The sequence below is a fragment of the Anthonomus grandis genome, chromosome 7 (genome assembly GCF_022605725.1).
Source record: "Anthonomus grandis grandis chromosome 7, icAntGran1.3, whole genome shotgun sequence".
Taxonomy (NCBI): domain Eukaryota; kingdom Metazoa; phylum Arthropoda; class Insecta; order Coleoptera; family Curculionidae; genus Anthonomus; species Anthonomus grandis.
Genome location: NC_065552.1, coordinates 7,132,549 through 7,155,325, shown reverse-complemented (window position 1 = coordinate 7,155,325; position 22,777 = coordinate 7,132,549). Strand labels below are relative to the sequence as shown.

At 33.2% G+C, this 22,777-nt stretch overlaps 2 protein-coding genes across 5 annotated transcripts in view; one reads left to right on the top strand and one right to left on the bottom strand.

Annotated features, from left to right (window-relative positions):
* LOC126738890 (heterogeneous nuclear ribonucleoprotein A1-like) overlaps positions 1-22,777 on the bottom strand; it is an 86,249-nt gene that overhangs the window by 40,411 nt on the left and 23,061 nt on the right. The window lies entirely within an intron of this gene.
* On the top strand, positions 1,084-14,457 carry LOC126738904 (isoniazid-induced protein IniB-like). 4 transcript variants are annotated; one of them, XM_050444388.1, is made up of 4 exons: positions 1,084-1,250; positions 1,588-1,741; positions 13,768-13,956; positions 14,014-14,457. In XM_050444388.1, exons 1-4 carry the CDS (start codon positions 1,239-1,241, stop codon positions 14,145-14,147), a joined length of 489 nt encoding a protein of 162 aa, XP_050300345.1. In that variant the 5' UTR covers positions 1,084-1,238; the 3' UTR covers positions 14,148-14,457. The 4 variants fall into 4 exon arrangements, with proteins under 4 accessions (XP_050300345.1, XP_050300346.1, XP_050300344.1 ...); XM_050444389.1 differs by lacking the exons at positions 13,768-13,956; positions 14,014-14,457 and adding exons at positions 2,281-2,445; positions 2,504-2,959 and having other exon boundaries at positions 1,085-1,250; XM_050444387.1 differs by lacking the exon at positions 1,588-1,741 and adding an exon at positions 11,943-12,096 and having other exon boundaries at positions 1,091-1,250.

Sequence of the window (22,777 nt, the reverse complement as noted above, 5' to 3'; positions counted from 1 at the left end):
CCAGTTTATCGACAACTAAAATGTTGGACCCTCCTATTATATTAAGATTTTTCAGTTTGCGGACGAAAAGACCATTACAGCTTCGAAAGAGATTCTGATAAGACCAAGACTGGAAAGACACTTAAGACCTGTAGTATGCAAAATATGGTAGAACGTAAGAAAGCCACAATTTGGATTCAGAAGGAAATATTTCATAGTCCATCAAGTAATTTAGCTGCACTTAACGTTTTTTGAAATAATGATTAGGATGAACAGATTGATCAAGAGACTCAAAAGAGTTATAGTTTTCTTCTCTCTCCAGTTTACTAAGATCTACATGTCCGACCTTCTCTTCTAATGTAAATTGTAGTTGTGTAATCGACCATCGCAACGTTCAGACGAGTTTGGATTAGACTAGGACTGCAAAGACACCTAAGGGAACACACACTCTCTGAATACGAATCTAAGATGGGTGTTTTATCTTAATCCTGAAAAAGGGTGCAATTAACTAAATCAGAATAATGTATCTCTTGGTCAGGTCATTTATGCAAAAGGAGTTCGTTTGGAATCAGGAGAGTGTGTTCTATGAGTGGTGTATTTAAAAGATTTTTGCTACTCATCATCTTCATGACCGCTCTTTGCTCCTGCTCTGGCAGGAATTACCAGTTTGCTTTTGAGCATGAACGTTTCCAGACAGATTCATTAGATCAGAATAAGACTACAAATACACTTAAGGAGTAAATGTTTCCAAAAAACCTGCCTCGAAAAAAATACTTTTGTAACTGTTGTCGGTAAGGCTATCGAGACCATGTATGTGATAAGTCGTCTAGAGTCGTTAGAATTCGTCGCGTACTGGCCTAGCGTTGGTACCATATGGGGCCTAGAAGTGTTTGAAAATAATATACTTAAGGTCATCTTTGCTATATAAATAAAAAACTAATACAAAATTAAGAAAACACGTGTAATGCGATAAACAAATTAAGCCAACACTGTCAATCTTATATTACGAACGAAAAGTGCAAGTTGTATTGTTGTGACAAAAGTGACTCATTATTAAATAATAATAATGATATCCTTAACCACCGGTATAGGCGTTCGAATGTAATGATCGTAATAGATTTTTTTCTTCTGTTGACCACCGATTCCGTGTGGAGCTGCCCAGCTCGTGAACGAAGGTCGGAGATTTAACTATTTATACGGGGTGTTGGCCGACGTAGGGCACAGTCAAGTCCAGCTCAAAGACAAGACAAGATCTCACAATGAACGGTTTGGTAAGAGGCATTTTTTGCAATTTTTTGCCTTAATACCATCAACATAAACAATAATTTAATTTTTTTACTAAAATTAGATCTAGTCAATATTTGTATTTTTCCTTATTTCTTATAGCTTCTTGAAGGAATTTTTATTGCTACCAAAACTCATCTTTTAAATCTCACGAAAACTTTTGATTCTCCGTTCAAATCAAGTCCACTAATATCAACTCAACTCACTTTACAATTACACCCAAGTGTTAAACGAAATTCTAGTTTTTAAGTGGTATCTTAGATCTACTTTACTAATTGTCACCCTGTTGCAAAAATCATAATCAAATTTAACTTTGCTTTCTAGATCATCGCCTTAGCCACCCTCTCTGTCGCATGCGCAGCCCCTAGCGGTCTGCTCATCGGACATGGAGGTCTTGGTCTTGGACACGGACTCGGTCTTGGAATTGGACACGGAGCCGTTCTTGCCGGACCTGTAGCCCATGGAGTATCTGTAGTAGGTAAGTCAAACAAAGCTTGCTTTAACAGTTCTTTGATTGTTAACAAGTAACCTCAAGGAAATAGCAGCATTATTCACCAGACCATTAACATAATTCAAAAAAGTTTCTTTAAATGTTTTCTCAGTAGAATATGCTTCCATAAAACAAGAGCGTTATCCATTTTGTTTTCAAGTTATTTTACAATGAGATGCTTTTCTGGGACGAATTACAGAATCTATGTATATTTTTTTCCTTCTCTTTACTTTGAAATATGTAGAGGATAACCGTCAGCCAAAACCTAGATCTTCCAATTAGCAGGTCAAATTCTAATACCAATGTAAACCTAAATTTCTTATTTAGTAAATTCTTCAAAGCAGATCCAAATCTAATGGCCTAAGCCAAAATCTATGAGCATACAAATAATCTGCTTTATCCAGTAGCTTCCACATTATTGACATCATTTCTTACATCCATATCACCAGTTCTATAAATAATAATGAATTTAACTTGCTTTAATCGATTGTGTAGGCACATCTGCTCATTTATTCATTCACTTCTAGGACCTGCCACCCACGGCGCTGCTGTAGTCGGTCCCGTAGCTGGACCAGCTGCCGTAGTTGGACCAGTCGCTGGACATTCCGCTGTTGTTGGACCTGTTGCTCATGGTGCTGTCGTAGCTGGCCCAGCTCTTGGTCTTGGTCTTGGCGTTGGTGTTGGACATTTAGGTAAGAGATCCACTTTTGTACTGTATTCTGAATACTAATATGTCAAATGTGACTCTAGGTCTTGCCCATGGAGTAACCGTAGCTGGCCCCCCAACTGTACCAGCCACCATCGCTGGACCAGCTGGTGCCATCCATGCTGACGGTCTCTGGGGACCCACCCTTGCCCATGGTCATGGTCATGGCCATTGGTAAACAACCCACCAACTGCTTGTATCTACAAAATGCCTGTGACTAAATAATCCTGAGATGGTTTGAGGAGAAAATCATCAAAAATATATTTACTAAATCTATTGTAAATTATGATACATACTAGAATCGCCAAATACTGTTAGGTAGATCATCATTTTCTTGTTAAAGTGGCATTTCAGGATGTTTTTAGTGACTTTTGGTAATATGTCTGATTAATTATATGCTGTGACCTATGAACTGCCTCTCGTTATTATACATATTGTATATTTGTACCATAGTATTTTTAAGATCAGCAACTGCGTTCAATAAAGGACTTTTATTACAATATTTTGTTTAAAATTTTATGCCCAGATTTTTAAAGAACTATAAAGATTTAACTAAAAATGAAAAAGATCATCAGAATACCCTATTGGGTATTCGGCGGTTTTGAAACATAAAAATTAATCAATTATGAATGTTTGAGTCGTGAGTGATTGATTTTATGGGGTATTCTAAGTATTTAAAAATATAAATGTGATGGGATATATGAGTATGTGTACGTGTATTATTATAAAATTAAATAGACAAGTGACTTTTTTTATTTAAAAAAATCACTTGTATAATCCTATTTTACGGTGAGATTCAATTGAGCTTGATTATTTTTCCTGTAGCAAGAGAAAGAGTCTCATCAGCAAAATGCATTACTTTTGAAATCTTAGAACATGTTTTTAGTACTATCAATAGATGACCAAAAATTTAAAAGCCGTATACAGATCATAAGAAGTTGCAACAGATATTAATAAAATTACTACCAAATTAGATAAAAAGAATTTAAAGATAACTGAGATCAGATCTAATATTGCCGTATTTCTGGTGCTTCTGAAATTTAATTCATTATAAGAAAGAATACAATTTTTTTTCAAAAAAGAAAATTTGATATTTTGAAAAATCTCGGACTATAACATTTTTGATTAACAATGGAATCAGATAAAAAATTAATTTTTAACAGTCACCCAGTTCTTCGTGCAGACTTTTTCTTCCCAGTTCGTTATTGTTTTTCGTATTTTCTTATATTTAATTTAAAGAATTTTTATGTGTTATTTTATTAGCGAGCAAATGTTTTTTACCTTGTTTTCGTGTTTATAATTTTTAACTTTTTTTTGTTTTAGCATTCAAATCATAAAATTAAAATATTTCGTTTTAAGATCTTTACAAAAATATTGTTGCTTACTTTCTTTCTAAATAAATCTATTTAGTATGATTTAAAAATGCTACCTTTCAATAATTTTGTATTTAATGCTAATGAGTTTTTTTTTCTAAATAATATTAGTAATTAAAAATATTATACAATTTGTTTACATTTCTTGTTAAAAAAATCTTCGATATTTCTCTTTTTTGTCTTTATATTTGTTATTCTTTCTTAACTTATTTTTTTTTATATTATAAACAACTTCTTGTATGTTTTGTTCTTTTAGTATTCGAATCACAATGTATTAAATAAAATAAAAATAAAATACATTTATTATAACTTAATTATTGTATTTTTTTACAAAAATCTGACAACTTACTTTTTTTATTTAAATTATTTTTGCATAATTAAAAACAACCTGTCTAATAATTTCGTGTCAATGTGTATTTTTTTTTTAATATTATTGTTGATTAAGTTTTATTAATATCATATAAGAAGATGTATTATTTAAACATTTTGTTCTTTATTCGTGTAAAATTCTGATTTTTTTAATGAATATTATGTGATTTTCAATAAATGTGATATTTGTTTTTTAATTATGTTTTTTTTTAAACAATTTCTAACCTTTCCAAATAAATTTTTTCTTAAATTTTTTATTTTATTATTTATTTGCTTCCCTAAAAATCTTCAAGGGCTTATGATTAATTTGACCCCTAATTAAACTTTTAATTTTTTTAGACGCCTTTGTTTACCATGAATATTTCATTACTCTATAAATACAGTTAATTAGATTAAGAGAAGATAAGTACAAAATAAGATGTAATACTATTAATAATTAAAATAGATAATAAAAATATATAACATTAGGCGTATTTATTATACAGGGTGTCTCATTAATAATGGTAAATATTTTAACAGCAGATCCTCTCATAAAAATAATGAGGTTGGGTTAAATTTTCCTAGTCCGAAAATGAAACGCAACCACGATACAGGGTGATAAACATGAAGTTTTTTTTTAAATTTTGCTCTTACGTACTAGTTACTTTATTACCCTTTATTGCGTTATTTTTGTTAGTTATTAATAGTTCTGTTATTAATTGTTACTTGTTGCGTTAGTGTTAGTTCCAATAGTCTTTATTTATCACTTTCGGTTAAGATGCCTAGACATCAATATTTTTCTAATTCGGAAATGCGAGATATGGTTTGTGTTTATGTCCAAGCAAATTACAGCGGTCTAAGAGCTTGTCGACGGTATGCGCAATTGTATCCAAGTAGGAGGTAGCCAGATTTTAAACTCTTTAAAAACGTTTACCAGAGACTTGGGGAAACGGGTTCATTCAGGCCGAAGCGAGATGTTGGGCGTCCAAATAGACGTAATGTGGACCAAGAAAAAGAAGTGTTAGTCCAGGTTGCTGAAGATCCAGAAATAAATGTAAGGCGTATGGCGGCAAGAACTGGAATTAGTAAGTCCTCAGTTTTAGGAATTTTTGATAGTAAGCGTCTTTATCCATACCATTTTACGCCAGTACAAAATCTTTTGGAGACAGATTTTTCAGCGAGATTAGATTTCGCCCGTTATATATAGCAACAACAAAATCAAGATCCCCTATTTATTAATAAAATTATGTTTACGGATGAAGCGACTTTTACCCGACGGGGAATTTTTAATTGGGAAATTTTTAAATGAGCATCAAATATTATGGATGTACAACAAAATGCGGTTTTCAACTATTTTAACTAACATGGCAACTTTTATATTTCTGTATATCAAATAAATTTATCGGTGAATAAACTTAAGGCATCATTATATTTTTAATCTGCCAACAAAAGCAGGCACCAAAAAATACACAAGGCTTACAAAAAATCTAAATGAGCTTCTAATTTTCAAAACCAGTTTACCAAAATACCAACTAAACTTCAAAAACTCTAAATGAGCATCTAATTTTCAAATTCATTTCAACTAAAATAATATATAAATATTAATTTTTTATTTTGCATTCGGCAACAGCTTTCGTTAAAAGAATTTTTTATCAGATTTGCCTGAAATTCGGCACACAGATTCTCGCATATATTCGGCACAGATTCACTATTTTTTTTTGTGATATTCGATCTGGTTATCTTAAAATTTAATAAATCATCGGTAAAACTGGCAACGACGTGAATGCCCGACCAAGATTCAAGCCAGCCTAAACAGCTGACGAGGGAAGCCAATAATAGCAAATCACAAAATGTAAATTATAACGGATCGCCAAACAAAATAGTGGATCTGAGCGGAATCGAATAAGAAACACTTTGACCAATTTTCAACTCATTGTGAAGTGAGGTTTTTTTTTTAAGTACTTTTCTAAGATGCAAAAAGTGACCAATCACGAAAGCGGATTAGACGTCGGAGAAGCGGCAAATAAGCAAAAAAAAGTCGCCTTAATGAATTACATAAAAATCCGGCAACGTGCGTTTATACTGAAGCGACAGTTAACTGCGTTTGGGATTCCCATATACGTTTATTGGTTATGGTTTATATAATATTTGAGTAGTATAAACAGTTGTTTTATGCACCGTTTTATTCGTTTTAAACATTAAATAATCATGGAACTCGATACTGTTTTACCCGGGAATAGTTCTGATGACAATATTCAAATGGAGAATGAAATAGAAATTCCTTCATATCGTTCGGAAAGTGATTCGAAGATTGAAGAATTAGAAACAAAAAAAAAGCGTGGCGAGAGTAAACAGTGGCTCTTTGTAAGAAAATTTGCATGTGTTAAAGAAGCGGAGGAAGTTGTTCGTGCAGAAAATACTTGGTCTATTTTAATAACGCATATGACTGAAGAAGGAAAGAAAAGGTTTTATCGCTGTAACAAAGTAAAACGTCGTGGCCCTCAGTGTGCGGCACAAATTTATTTACTGTTTGAAGCTATCAAATGCTGTTTTGTTCTATCGTGTAGAGGCTGTCCATAAATACGAGTGGATTGGAATTCGTTCTGATTACGGAATAAGTCAGGAAGTTAAGACAGAAATAAACAAACTATTTGATTTTTATTTGAAGCCTAAAGCTATTTTAAAAAGTCTTAGTAAGATGGAGGGAGTAAAATTACCATCAATGAAACAAATAAACAATTATCTATCAAGTCGTAGACGTGTTAAATACGGTTCCTCAACTATAAGTCTAGGAGAACTGGAGCGATGGATATTAAATCATACAGCAGTTCCCGAGGACATACACCAAGTGTTTGTACTTTCTTATTATATTATATTCGAGGATGAACCAATGTCCTTTCGCTTTGAATTGTCTACAAAACATTTACTGGGGTTAGCAGAACGTTATGTAAATATTATCCATGCTGTTGCGACATACAACTTGATTTGGCAAGGGTTCCCGGTATTAGTTGTAGGAACTACAGATAAACATAGAAAATGTCATCCGATATGTCTAGGAGTTTCGACAAACGAGCGTCAGGAAGATTTTACCATGTTATTTAATAGTTTAAAAGAACAGGTTTTGTTTGTATACGGACATTCTCTACAATCGTCGGTATTAGTTTGTGATGCCGCAAAGTGCATCCAAAATGCTTTTACAGAAGTCTTTGGTCCTGAACCCATTGTAAGAATGTGTTGGGCATATGCAAAAACAAAAATGCAAACCAGGGTTGAACAAACTTGCTCAGACAAAAACGCCCAAAAGAATATATTACAAGACATTGATGCTTTACAGTCCGTTACTTCTCCTGAACATTTTACTAGCGCATCACAGCTTTTTATAAGGAAATGGAAAACCCAAACTAATTTTATTAAATACTTCAAAGAAGAGTGGTTAACTCAACATCGCAATTGGTACCTAGGTGCTGCCCCAGGATCACCAGCCACAAACAACGCACTGGAATCGTTTAATAGAACCATAAAAGATAGCAATACATTACGCGAAAGATTTCCTTTGTCTCGTTTTCTGGTTATCGCATCGGAGATGGTTAACGAATGGTCCTGCAAAACTACAGAGGAGTTCTTTTCAATTACTCCGCTTATTAAACTTCCTGATAAGACAAAAGCATATCAATGGGCAAAATTAGACAAAAAAATAAAGGTGTTAGATGCTGACACGAAGAACAATGTCTATTTAGTACTAGGAGGTCAAGTATTGGATGTTCAGGCTGAAAAACCTTGGGAAACTTTTGATGAATTCAAAGAATTCTTTTTTCCACTTAGAGAGTAACAATTCCCAAAGAAAAAGATGATTGGATGAATGGTAGCTGCAATTGTCCACAGTTTTTTAAGATGTATATGTGCAAATATCTTCTGGGCCTAGCAATTAGATTAAAATATACAGTTCCGCCTGTAGAGGCAAAAAATATCCATATTGGACAAAAAAGAAAGCGTGGACATCCATCAAAATCCAAACCTTCTTTGGTAATTCAGTGATGTTTTTAATTTATTGAAGTCTTATTAATAATTTGTTTAATGTTCACTCTTTTTTGTTTTGTAGTTCAACTACTGTTTTAAAAATGGCATTTTTTGTTCTTTTTGTTTTATAAATAGAAGACAATAAAGTATATTTGTGATGCCAATTTTTGTTTTATTTTATGCTCACTAGCTTTTGTCATATTATAAAGTATGAAGTTCAAACAGTTTTTAGAAGCCTTATTATTTAAATAGCTATCCAGTTTAGTATAAAACAGTTGACAATATTAACTTTCTTAGATGCTAAAGATAAGATGCTCAATAAGTATTTTTGTTGCTCCACCCAGTTTTTAAACGTCCTAAAAAGTATAAAAACTGATGTTCGATTAAATACTACCCTTTTTAATTTTAGAAACAAACATTCATGGGATATTGTAAATCCAAACCTCATTATTGAAAGATTTCAACACGAATTTAAAGTTAATATTTGGTGTGGTGTTATAGACAATTTTTTTTAGGACCTTATTTAAACGGAGAATTATATTTAAACTTTTAAGAAACAAAACTCATTAATTGTTTAGAAAGTTGCCTTTAAATCTGCGACGAGATATAATTTTTATGAAAGATGGCGCTCCTGCGCATTTTGCTAGACCCGTGAGAAAATATCTTAATGCTAATTTTAACTGGATAGGACGTGTAAGTTAAAGACCTTGGCCCGCACAAAATTCTGATTTCAACCCACTGGATTTTTGCGTATGGGGATACATGAAATCTTTTGTTTACGAAAATTAAATAAACACAAGAGAACAATTATTGAAAAAAATTCAAGCCGCTGCTGTTATTTTTTAAGATTCGGCGGTTTTAATAAAAAAATTTTAAAATGTCTTGAGACAAATTGATGCCATGTGGAGCATTTGCTGGCAAATATTGATAATTTTTATTTTTAAATAATTATTCAGGTTTTATATTTTTATTTATCAATCATTTAAAGTGTAATATAGCAATTTAAATCGTTTAAAATATGGTTTTCATGGATGTCTTTTAAATTTTTAAATGTAAATATCTAGAAAAAGAGTAATCCTAGAGAAATTTTTTAAGTACACCTTTTGTAAGCAAAAATGCTTGTAGAATGCATATTTAAAATAAAAAATCAAATTATACAGGGCGTAAAAAAGCTATGGAGTTCAAAAAACCACTAAAATGTGGCCGGGGGCGCCCTCAATGAGATAATTAAAAAAACTAATAAAATTAGATTTGGCATATAAAAAAACCTCCAACTGCCAATTTCAGTTAAAAACAAAAAACAACTACTAAATTTATAGATAAAATTTAAAACAAAAACTTAATGTTTATCACCCTGCATCTTGGTTCCATTTCATTTTCGGAGTAAAAAAATTTACCTAACCTCATTATTTTTATGAGAGGAATCTGCTGTTAGAATATTTACCAATATTAATGGGACACCCTGTATATTTAAGACTTAAAAAACTAGGGATAAATTATAATGCTAAATGATTTAAACTGTACAAATAAAATAAAATTTTGGATAATTAACATAAAGTAAAACTAAAATAGAAGAATTAAACCTGATCAGATATTGCATAATAAGCGAAACAGATATAAGGAAAAAATTAAAATTCTAAAAAATAAATAACTAAATTTAAAACTTTTAGATTAGATAACGCAAATGAGAAATAAATAAAATAAATGTTAAAGACAAGTGATCCTTTGTTAAGAATTTCTGTGGGTTTTATGGTGACGAAGCTACGAGATACTCTGAAATACTATTTTTAAACCTAGAAAAACTAATCTTTTTATATTATTATTATTATTATTATTATTATTATTATTATTATTATTATTATTATTATTATTATTATTATTATTTATACACTCATCAATGATGGATCAAATTTACCTTTTCTAGATACGGTAATATAAGTATCAAAGGGACTATTATATCACCTATTATATCTATACTTCTTGGGTGTTACTTCGTATTACTAACGTCATTCCAATTTAAAAAACTGGAAAACTTGATGCTCAACCCAATTTTAGGTGAATATATTTATTGTCAATAGTTATTAGGAAGCTAGGAAAAAATGAATGATTTCTAAAATATAAAAGTATCCCTAGCAGATCACAGTTGGGGAGTCAAAAAAGGATATCAAAGTAATATCAACACTAATAATGCATTTACCATTTTCTTCATCAACTCTAGTCAGATAAATGGAGATGGATCTTTTATGACTTAACTATGGCTTTTGACTCTATTAGTCATGAAATGTTACTTTAGCAGCTCTTCTCTAAGGATTTAGGGAGCGGCTTGGCTCTTGGTTCAGGCTTAATGGGAGACTCGCTACCAGTTAGTAGTTATGGACTACTATATCTTTATTTTGCTTATTTATTGTAACTGATCAGGAGTAACAAAGACGTTACTATACAAAATTGCATACCAGTATAATAGTATTAAAAAATTTAGGTCAATTATGATATTTTTGTAGTCTCATATTTTCTTTCCCATATACATCTGTTGCTCTCTTTTAAAAAAAAATGCACAGCGAGCAGAACTTACTTGGACGATAGTAAAAACGGGACGATTTTTGATTAACATAATTTTAAAAAATATCATGAATCTTTCTTATTATTCACTATTAAATAGTGATAATAATAGTAATATCCTTAAACATATATACACAGGCGTTCGAACGTAATGATCGTAATAGATTTTTTCTTTTGTTGACCACCGATTCCGTGTGGAGCTGCCCAGCTCGTGAACGAAGGTCGAAAATTCAACTATTTATACGGGGTGTTGGCCGACGTAGGGCACAGTCAAGTCCAGCTCAAAGACAAGACAAGATCTCACAATGAACGGTTTGGTAAGACACATTTTTTGCCATGTTCTATCTTAATGCCATCAATAAAGAAATATTGGAATAATCCGAAAAAAGCTTTTTCTCTTAAATTATTCATTAATTTAATTTTTTTAACTAAACTTTGCTTTAGTCCCAATAGATGTGTCTTTTCTCAGTTTCTTATAGTTCCTTAAATTTTTCTGCAAAGATTCTTAATGTATATGATGATTCTCCGAGACCATCAATATGATTGCCTATATATTAATATATATTTATATTTTACGTTAAATTTCTATAAATTTGATGTATCACATGCAATACTTTGAATAAAAGGTTTTCTTTGTTCGAAGGAGTATTCATATGTTCAATGGTCTTCCTTTGAAAACTAACATAATCAAATTCAATATATTTGTCAAGAGTCAGGATCAACTGTTCAAAGAATCTAAATGAAAAAATGCTCAACTCAAAAGAATTTGGTTTTATTTACGAAATGTTGCAATATCTGAATGAAAATTGTTCAACCACAGTCTCTGTGGGGCCACTAATGAAGAAATCATTGCTTTGCAGTGCTTAAAAAAGATCGTTCGATAGAGGTTTTTCTAAAAGATACATTAATTCATCTTTAAAAATTCACTGGAGTTCAAGACCACCTTACGAAGTACTCCAAACATCTTGCAAATCCTAAAAGTTTTTATAAAATCAGTTATCGAGATCAAGACTTATTTTCTCTATTACACAAAAACTTTTTTTCTCAATTAATATCAATACAACATCAGAGATTAAACACAACTTACATTAAAATTACTCTCAAGCCTTAAAGTGCTAGTTTCTAGATAGTACCATTAATTTAGATGTTCCAAAACTCTTAAATAAATTTAAATTTTTTTTTTCAGATCATCGCCTTAGCTACCCTCTCTGTCGCATGCGCAGCCCCTAGCGGTCTGCTCATCGGACATGGAGGTCTTGGTCTTGGACACGGACTCGGTCTTGGAATTGGACATGGAGCAGTACTTGCCGGACCTGTAGCCCATGGAGTATCTGTTGTAGGTAAGTCAAAAAAATGCCTTTTGGTATATCTATATTCAATTATTCTTGGACTGTTAAACATGTAACCTCAAGAAAGAATTAGTGTTAGTCACAAGATAAGTCAAAGAGAAGCCTGTTGTAATGTTTCTGCCTTGAAAGAGTTCTACCAAATGCCAAGCCGTTTGAGTTTTCCACCTTTATACATCTTATTTTCTAAAATAATAAAATATTAAGAATCGATTTCTCAGTCTTCGGTCAACTACCGTTTACCTGGCAAAGTTTTCCTCTGATATCTGCTGGATATCATGATATAAAGACATAAGTTGCCACTTCTTTTTAGTTTTTTGAATCACTACCCCTAAGAGTCGCCTCGTAGTAGTTTCAGAATTATCTGTGTTTTCTATTCATGACTAGTTATGCTTGACTATGTTCCTGTCTACAATTTCTTCTTTCCTTAAATTTTTCTCTCAGTAACATGTTCTTGCAATAATAAGAGCGCTCTGTTGGAATCATGAGTCCATTAGTAAATTTTCAAGTTCTATTACAATAACAGGCTATTATGGAGATAATTACGGACTCTTCGTCTTGCTTTCCACCTATATAGTTTTATATTACAAACCTAAATCAGTATATTCTCTAAAGCAGATCTATTTCTAAGACCTAACCCAATTAACAATTTTTACACGCGAAAACGTTACAAGATGCAACGCAACGTTGCATTGTTCGAACGGATGGACCTAACCTAAAGCTAAAAACCAAAAGCTCTTCGAAAAATATAAACTCAGAATGTAATGTTAACATTACATTCTGAGTTCTCATTGTTGCTGCTGCTATATAAATCCTAAAAAATAAAAATTTACCATTGTTTTCAAACTGGTTTGTCTCTTGTGTAAAGAAAGGCTATAAAGTAGGATGTAGGAACTATGAAGAAAGCCATTTACAAAAAGTAAACCCAGTATTTTAAACTTTAAATATGTAAAATTTAATATTTTTGTTTCCATTGCAAGTTTTTTTTGCGTCTTAAAAGCCTTTATATCTCTTAATTTTTTAAAGCAAAACGAAAATAATAAATCCCAATAATTCGAAGCAAAAAATGAATTGAAAAATAAAAATATAAATTAAGTAGGTTATGTTGAATTGAATATCTTTTCTTCCCCTTATTCCCTCTACCTTTGTTTTTTATCTTCTTCCTGAAACTCTTAACATGTCAAAAAGCTTCCTACAGCGAAAAATGCTTAACACAGATGATCAGGCAATGTAATACCCATTCGCTAACGATGAGGTAACGTTGTTCTTACTGGGTTTTTGATACGAAACATTGTAGACGTCTGCACGTCATTGTTTTAAGTGTAAATTACTACTGCTACCATCTGTAGTAAAAAAATACGTTGTAAGAACAGCAGAGTTGTACAACAGTTGCAATACGTCGAAGTTTGGTCGAAAATAAACATCGTTGCAAAATCAACTAAATTTTGCACTGAAAACAACGTTGAAACTAGTGAAAATAAGAGTAATCTTAACTTAAGTGACTGCAAATTGTTACTTGGGAATGATCTAAGTGTACGTCTGTCAACAGAAACATTTGAATTATCTCCAACCCTTTATCACACTGCACCATGTCTTAAGAAAATAACGACTGCAACTTCTCTTGATTGGTTATGTGGACGTATTTACTTATTCTTTTACTTTTAGGACCTGCCACCCACGGCGCTGCTGTAGTCGGTCCAGTAGCTGGACATGCTGCCGTAGTTGGACCCTCCACTCATGGAGCTGCCGTAGTTGGACCAGTAGCTGGACCCGCCGCTGTTGTTGGACCTGTTGCTCATGGTGCCGTCGTAGCTGGACCAGCTCTTGGTCTTGGCCTTGGTGTTGGACACTTAGGTAAGAGTCCACTTCTATCGTGCCGTTTAAAAATTTTAATATGAAATATTATTTTAGGTGTTGCCCATGGAGTAACCGTAGCTGGCCCCCCAACTGTCCCAGCCACCATCGCTGGACCAGCTGGTGCCATCCATGCTGCCGGTCTCTGGGGACCCACCCTTGCCCATGGTCATGGTCATGGTCATTGGTAAATAACGTGCCATCTATTATCTACAAATACCTGTGACTAAATAATCCTGAGATGGTTTGAGGAGAAAATCACCAAAATATGTTTACTAAATCTATTGTAAATTATGATACATACTAGAATCGCTGTTATGTAGATTAGATTTTCTTATTCAAGAGACATTTCAGGATGTTTTTAGTGACTTTTGGTAACATGTCTGATTAACTTTATGCTGTGACCTATGAACTGCCTCTGGTTATTATACTTATTGTATATTTGTACCATAGTATTTATAACATGAGCAACTGCGTTCAATAAAGAACTTTTATTACGTCTTTTTGTGTTTTATTTTATGATTCTGTAAAATATAATAATTTAAGTAAAATTAAGAGTGTGAAGAACTTCCTTGGTAGATCAAGAGATATCAACTGATCACCTGCAAAGAAAACATAACAATCATATTCACAGTTACTGATCTAATAGGAGATATTCCATAATGGTCCAATATGTTCATAAATCTTTAGCTCATAGAACTGAAGATCAATACTTTAATAGTGTTACACTTAATTTAATAATTGTCTAATAGTTGATGACTCTCGTATCTTAACTAAATTAAGAGATATTAACTGAAGGCTTAAAGGGTGTCCTAGCAAGGATATGCTATCCTGCAGCCAAAAATGTGATTTAGATTTTGGTAAACTTGAAAAAAAACTTGTTTTATATTTTGGCAGGTAATTATTTAACTGGTATGGCGAGCTCCTGGCTGACCCCAAGCACGCATATTTAGACGTGAAATTGTTAATATTGGCAACATTGACTTTCGAGGTTTAGGGCCAGTATTATAAATTTATTTTGACAGGTAAGTTAAAATTAACTTGAGGAATAACGTCACATTTTACAGCTAACTTCAAAATGTAGAAGTTAATTTTATCGCGTGGATGGGCTATCAGTTAAAGTTAACTTTATAAAAAAATCCTAGTTTTTGACATATATTACGCCAATAATTTTGAATAAAACCGAACATTGCAAAAGCTTCTATTCCTCGACATATACATGGCGGTTAAAAAACGAACATATCTCCTCGAGACTCTCGGACTGTCAAGTAATTGATATGTCATATAAAATGCTACCATTTTTCATAGTTTTTAGCTTGCAGAAGCTTTCTTTCTAAAAGTATATCTACGGTCAAGCCAAGCGAAAATAAAAACACGAAAAATTCATCTTTTGACAGTAGCACATGGCGCTAATAACGTCTTAAAGACGAAGAAGAAGAAATGGAACGTTTATAAAACTGACATTTTATTGCTAAGGGTAACTTGATGGTTAAACTCGACAACAACTAGCGGTCAGTAACTTTTTCCCTCTTAAACCTATATATAAAATGTATTTTCAGTATGTGAACAAGTATAAATTATCATTTAATTTTATCAGACAACAAACAAACTATATCAAAACTTTTAGGTCGTTTACTTATTTTGGACCAATTTCGTCACAATTATCCCGCTTTTTTTCTCCCTTTGGCATAACCCCAGCTTTTAAAACCAATAATACCTTAAAAAGACATCTAATTTAAACTAAAGATAAACTACCCCCGCTATCTTCTCCAGGAGTTTATGAGATTACGTGTAAAGAGTGCCCTGCAGTGTACGTTGGCCAGTCTGGTAGGAAGATTTCTACTAGGATTAGTGAACACAAGGCCCAATACAATAAATTTAAAAATACCGAAATCACAGTGACCAGATCAGCTTTTGCTAATCACCTTCTCGACTCCAAACATGATTTTCCTGACAGCCAAAATATAAAAATACTGCATCAATGCAACAAAAGTAAAAAACTAGACTTGTGGAGACAATGGAGATTAGTAAAGCTTTTAAAAGCCCAGATCTGTCCTGTGTTAATGAAAGGTTTGATTTTGATGGCCACCTAGTTTTTAATAACCTCAAGTAGTTCTAGACTCTTAAATGATGGTTAGATTTCTAAAATGTATAAAGTGATTTGATTGTTTAGTTGAGTTCTTTGTACATAGATAGTGCCACTTTATTGTAATCTTTGTTTACTTATATATCAGGTATTTTGTGTATGTTATGGTAAGTTTTTGTTGAATTCTCCTTTTTTCGGGTTACATAACTTTAATTATTGTTTAGGTCTGATGATGCTCTAGTCGAGCGAAACATGTAACCTTCGTTATTTTATTAAATGTATTTGTGATGCTGTAGATTTCGTGTTTTTTACCTTTTATAAAAGTTGATGGTTAGAGTTAAAGTTATTTACTGCGCAAACTCAATCATCAAAATGGGTTTGGTGTGACCTTATCTTTGGCTGCCCAATGAGGCATGAAAAATTAAAAATAAAATTCAAAACTTTTCCAAATTTCTCAATGGCAGGCAATGCGGCTCAAATATTGGCAATGCGGCTATTTTGGACCTTATATAAACATCACGTGCATCAAAGCCACAGACTGCAGTTGATGCTTCAGTTACCAATTTGACGCAGCGTTCCACTGCTTGTAAATGGCATGGAAACTTTAAAATGTCAATTTCACTTGGAGCTTCTGAGATCATTTCCATAAGGCTGCTATCGGAAATCGACACTGTAAGGGAAGGCTCGGCCTTGAAATTTAATAAGGGTAGGGATTTAATAAGGGTACTCACGTACTTTTAGTCCTAATGGCTTGTGTTTTCTACATTTGAGCAGTCTTCTTAAACCTAATTCTCTTACTGCTTTTCTACTATCAGAGAGCATAGCTAATAACATGTTTTCTGGGTGAGCGAAGTACCCGTTTCTTTGAATGACAGGATCAATAATATTTCTAATTTCTTCTGGTAAGAATCTAGATTTTTGAATATTTCCAAAAACATGTTTGCTGCCATGCCTACAGGAAGGTTTAGATTTTATTTCAAACCATGAAACAGCATACACTTTCATAATATATTGCGTTAAAATTTTAAGATTTGTTGATGGATTTTCGGTACCAACATATAATCTCAAAATTCGATTGGCTGTAGTTAACCATCTGGAATGATTCAGTTTTCCTGGTCCTCTCTGCGACAAACTCAAAGAAATGTTTCCTGTTGGAATGGCGGTACAGATTTCATAAAGGTATTGCTGGTCGGTACTAAGTTCACTTGGAGTAATTGCAGGCAAAGTAGTTTCGATTTTTTCAAACTTTTTAACAGGCATTTTTTCACAGTTTTCCAAATGTTTTCCTATTTCGTCGCTATATCCTTTAGACCCAATAGTACCGCCGTCCAAATTTTGCAGTAAATGATGCAAAGGAAGTTCGTTTGCATGTAACAAACAAACGAACCATTGTAAAGGTCGTCTAAGAGAAACTTCAATTTGTCTCAATATTCCATTTTTTACACCAGTATTCACTACTGTACCATCACATCCAATAGCCTGAAGTTTAGAAAGATCCATGTTTTTCTCTAAGAATTCTAAAATGCTTTTCTTGATATTGGTGGAATGACCAGAAGTTGGAGTTACATGACCTAAATACGTGGATCCTGGTTCCGTTACTAGTACAATATGCTATGGTTTTTCTTAAACATGTATTTTCGCCTTTGATTTGAATTATTGTTTGGTCTTTCCGTCCGTCAAAATATAAACCATATAATGGAAATGATATTTCCTTATCTTTTCTTTTCAGGTCACTACGCGCTTTTGTTCTCTCTCTTCTTATTTTGCTTCGATCGACGATCTTGGAGGGGTCTTCTTTGGTTAAAATTCCCATATCTGTTAGAGCTGCATTTACAATAATTGCGGCAGATCTATCGGATACGCCTGTTCTATCGCAAGCTTGCGCTAAACTTGGAAGTTTTAGTCTCATTTGAGAAGTTGAGGGGCAGCTTTCTTCTATAGAACTTTCGCTATTTGCCTGGGAATATTTTTTTTCTATAATTTTACTATTTTTACTGGAAGAAGAAGGTACTTCCGACTGGTTATCTGTTTCAGTTTCTTTCAAGAGATATCGTTGTTTTCTTTCTTCCTCCTTAGATTTACGCTCTAATTTTTTTTGGACTATTTTACTAACCTTGGCGTAAAAATTGCCAATTGCCATTTTTTGAGTGGTTCGCTGATCTAACAGAAAATCCCGTTCAGCTACAGGCACTTTGGTCTTGAAGGACGGGCATGCGTTATATTGCGTCGCATCGATTCACGGGACGTACAAAATGGACATTCCGTTACCCAAACTACCTTTGATTATTATCGATAGTTGGGGAGTAAGCTAACGAATGCGTTACGAAAACTGTGATCGGGCGAGGCGAACGGTAGTTGAGAAGGAGATATGAGTTAGTGGAGATAGAAAGAGAGAGAGAGAGTTTATGGTTTAAATCCCTATGATGATGTTAATAGATTTATTAATAGATAAATCATAAAAATATAAAAATTAAATTAATTTCTCAGACATAATCCGTCTTACCTAGAAACTCTTTTTATTGTAGATATTTTCTTGCTTGTAACTATTATCCCTATCTGCCGTCTATTTTTGCCGATTTTTTTTTATTATATATAAATTTTAGACCAAAATAACAAACTACATTAACATATAAAATCAAAAACAGTTGCAAAAATCCAAACGATACATGAACAAAATAAAAGACAAATGATAAATATCAATGTCAAAATATAAATGCGCATTCACTTCAACAATTTTGTTCTGTACCGATTTTCTACATGCGTGCATTATATTGCTTACGTGTCGCGTTGTACTTCAACTCCCTATTAAACCGTGACAGTGACGTAGAAGATAGTCTTGACTCAGAAATCTGAATGACGACATTTTTGATGCAGAAAGTGAATACAGTAACCATGACACCGAGCCTGAACACTAATTTTCAGAAGAAGAAGATATCCCTCTATTTACACTGAAACTCAACCCCTCTTCGATATCTTAATATGATTATTTTTACAGTTAAAACATGTTAGAGATTATGGGAAGTCTTAAAATACACTAATGCAAACATAAACAGAACTAAGTGCCAAATATAGTAGTGACCCTTCCTCTGAAAATCATTTGAGCATATTAGAACTACGAACATGTTTTGGATTGCTGTTTTTATGTGGAGTTTTTAAATCTGGAAGGGAAAATGCAGCATCTTTACGAGATAAAAATGGAAAAGGTAAAAACGACGAAACGACGAAAAAACGATTTTTATTTCTTTTGACTGCCATAAGATTTGACAGTGCAGAAACTAGGGCTGATAGAATCTCTGCGTGAAATAATTCTGCAGCTATTTTCGATATTTTTAACGTAAATATTAAGAACTGTAGTACTAATTAGAAAATATTATTTGCAATGTAGTTTTATATCCTTTAGAGTCGTCAATTTCAGTTTTATTATTTTATGTTAAAATAATTTTTGACAAGCCCTTAATGCTCTTAAGATACCTAAATCTTAAGGCTTTTATAGCATCATTTCGTGAAGACCAACGGGTTGCTGATAGTTTTTTTAAGCTTTATATTCGACTCGTTCTTACATGACTCAAGCAACGCCCATCTTTTAACACTGTGGGCAAAAAAAACATTCAAGCTTTGCACTAAATCAAAAAAATTTCTAATTTTTTCTACATTATTTACAGAATCGTTCAAAACCAAATTAAGATTATGCGCAGCACAGTGTACAAAAGGAGCATTTTTCGCCACTTTTAAAATTCTAGATTGAACCCCATTATGCATACCGCTCATATTTGCGGCACCATCGTAACCTTGACCACGCAATTTCTTTAAGTTGCTAATTTCATTAATTGCATTTATAATTTCATTGGTAAAATTTTCCGATGTCTGATTTTCAATTGGAATAAAACCCATAAATGACTCTTTAATAACAATATCTACTAACTTCGGTATTTACTAATATTAGTAACTAAATTTCGGTATTTGCCTAAGTTCAATTTCAGGTTCAGGAATATTTTCACCTAAAAAAAAAAGTTAAAATAAACGATTATGTTATGATTGTTATACCACATAACAATAGGCATAACCATTGATTTTAATTGCTTTTTTTACGGGTACACTGTTGTCGGATAATAATAATTATTATATGTATGTATGGTCTGCATCGGGACCGTCGTTTATTTATTTATTTATTATTATGTTTATTAACTGGCTACGGGCCCTTGAGAGTGGCGGGCCTGGTTCCACCGAACCCGTGGAACCATTGTAGCTACGGCGCTGATCCGTGATACTACTTTCTTCCATGCACTACGATATTAAGGTTAGTGAATCTGGAATACCCGAAATAAAGAATTTTAAAATTCTACTAAATCTGGTGTTGATAGCTTAGATCAGAAATGTGCTAGTTATTCATGCAACAGAAGAAGTCGCATATGGCCTTTTACTGCGTTTTATGCTTCGCTAAATATCTCGAGGGTAAATTATTATGTTACTTTTAAACTTGGTAACCTGAGATGATAAAAATGCATGAAGAACATTTAATATCATCTTAGGAGAAGCCTTCATAAAAGAACATCTACTTGAAAGACAGAGTTTTCGAAACATATCAACCGAAATAAAAGCGACGATTGCTAAAATTGTAGGCATGCCTGTTCCATTTGAAGAACAAGCTTTTGCTCAAAATCCTGCGAAAAAAATGAGACGTTTTTTTTGTTTACGATCCAAGGATGGAAAATTATATATATTATATATATATACAGGGTGACCCATCGAAAACGTACCGCAAGGCATAACAGGGTTGGAAAAAACTTTTCGGCAAAATCCAAACACGTCAAGTATGTTTGTCAGGGGGACAATTTTTGACATAAAAACCATTTCAAAAAACTCAACTCCCTAAGCGGGAGTGACATCCCCTAATTTTTTAAATGCCCCCGTCCCATGTCAAGTCATATCTGCTTAAAAAGGTCTTGCCATTGCCTATACAACGCTGCTTAGTTTTTAAAAATCGAGTCACTCGTTCAAGAAATACGGGCTCTTGAAAGTTGAACAATAATGTGTGACGATATCATTAAAATTTATTGAGTGAGACTGAACCCAGAGTGAACATAGAACACATCTGTAAGTCGAAATACTAATTTAATCATTTCAAGTAAACAAACGATAAGGATGCGAGAAACAATTTTTTGTCTTTTAAATGAACTTGTCGTTTTTGCGGCCAATTCTTCCTTTCGCATTTAGTGAATAAAAATATCCAGTTTCTTTCTTCCCCTTTAAATTAGGTCAAGTAGTTTTGCTAAATACCTGTTTTATTGTTAAAGTGTTTAAAAACTGTTGAACCTTTAAATTTATCATCAATTATGGTGTACTCAATTGCAGAAAGAGTAGAGATTATTAAGCTTTTTTTTTTAAAACAATGAGTGTGGAAATCGGGTCGCGGATTTATTTAATGAGCGGTACATTGAGAAACATATCTTTGAGAAAGTTGTTCGGGAATTGGTTGCAAAGTTTCGCAAAACAGGTTCAGTTTATAATAGAAAGAGGAATATTGAAAATGCAGGGTTTCATGAAGCTATGGAGATTGCAGTATTGGGGAAAGTTACAATGGATAGTACGCTAAGAATAAGACAATTGGCCATTGCAACGGGTGTGTCTCGAATAAGTGTCTAAAGGGTATTAAAGAAATACAAGTTCCATCCCTATAAATTTCGCTTAGTGCAAGAATTGAATGAAGACGACTTTGATCATCGCTTGCAGTTTTGCGAAGTTATGAGTGAGCGACGTTAAACAATAATAATTTCATATTTAATGTGTGTTTTTCGGACGAGTGGTCTTTCTTCCTAAATGGTTTAATAAATCGCCACAATTGCCGTTATTGGGCTGACAACAATCCAAGAATTTTCCACGAAACATACACACAACCCTCCAGAAGTTGGTGGGCTGGTATTTTTGGAAATTCCATTGTAGGTCCTTTTTTCCTCCCTGGAAGTTTAACAGGCAATATGTACTTAAATTTGTTATAAAATGCCATCGACCCAGCTCTAATAAATGTCATAGAAGAGGATCGCGCGTACAATCATCAGGAATTGATTTTTCAACAAGACGGAGCTCCTCCACATTTCTCACTAAATTTACAGAACTATTTAAATGACAGATTTCCAGGACGCTTGATAGGACGAAGGGGCGCAAGTGAGTGGCCACCTCGGTCCTTTCGATTTTTTGGGGACATATAAAATCCGTAGTTTCCAAAACTCCACTTGCTACATTAGAATAGTTGCGAGGAAGAATTATTTACGTATGTCGCGAAGTGACACCGCAAATGCTTCTAAACATTCGGCAACGGTTTGAGGATAATTTGAATTACTGTATGAACGTTCGCGGACAGCACTGCATGCATTTACTTGATTATAATGGTAAGCATTAAATCGCTTTGCAATTTTCGTCACACATTATCGTTTAACTTTCAAGAACCCATATTTCTTGAACGAGTGACTCGATTTTTAAAAACTAAGCTGCGTTGTATAGGGAATGACAAGACCCCTTTAAAGAGATACCACTCGACCCCTCGTCCCATTTGAACAAAATTAGGGGATGTCACCCCCGCTTAGAGGGTTGAGTTATTTAAAATGGTTTTTATGTCAAAAGTTGTCCCCTGGCAAATAAACTGAACGTATTTTTGGATTCTGTCGAAAAGTTTTTTCCCACCCTGTAATGCCTTGCGGTACGTTTTTGATGGGCCACCCTGTATATGAAAAAAGTATT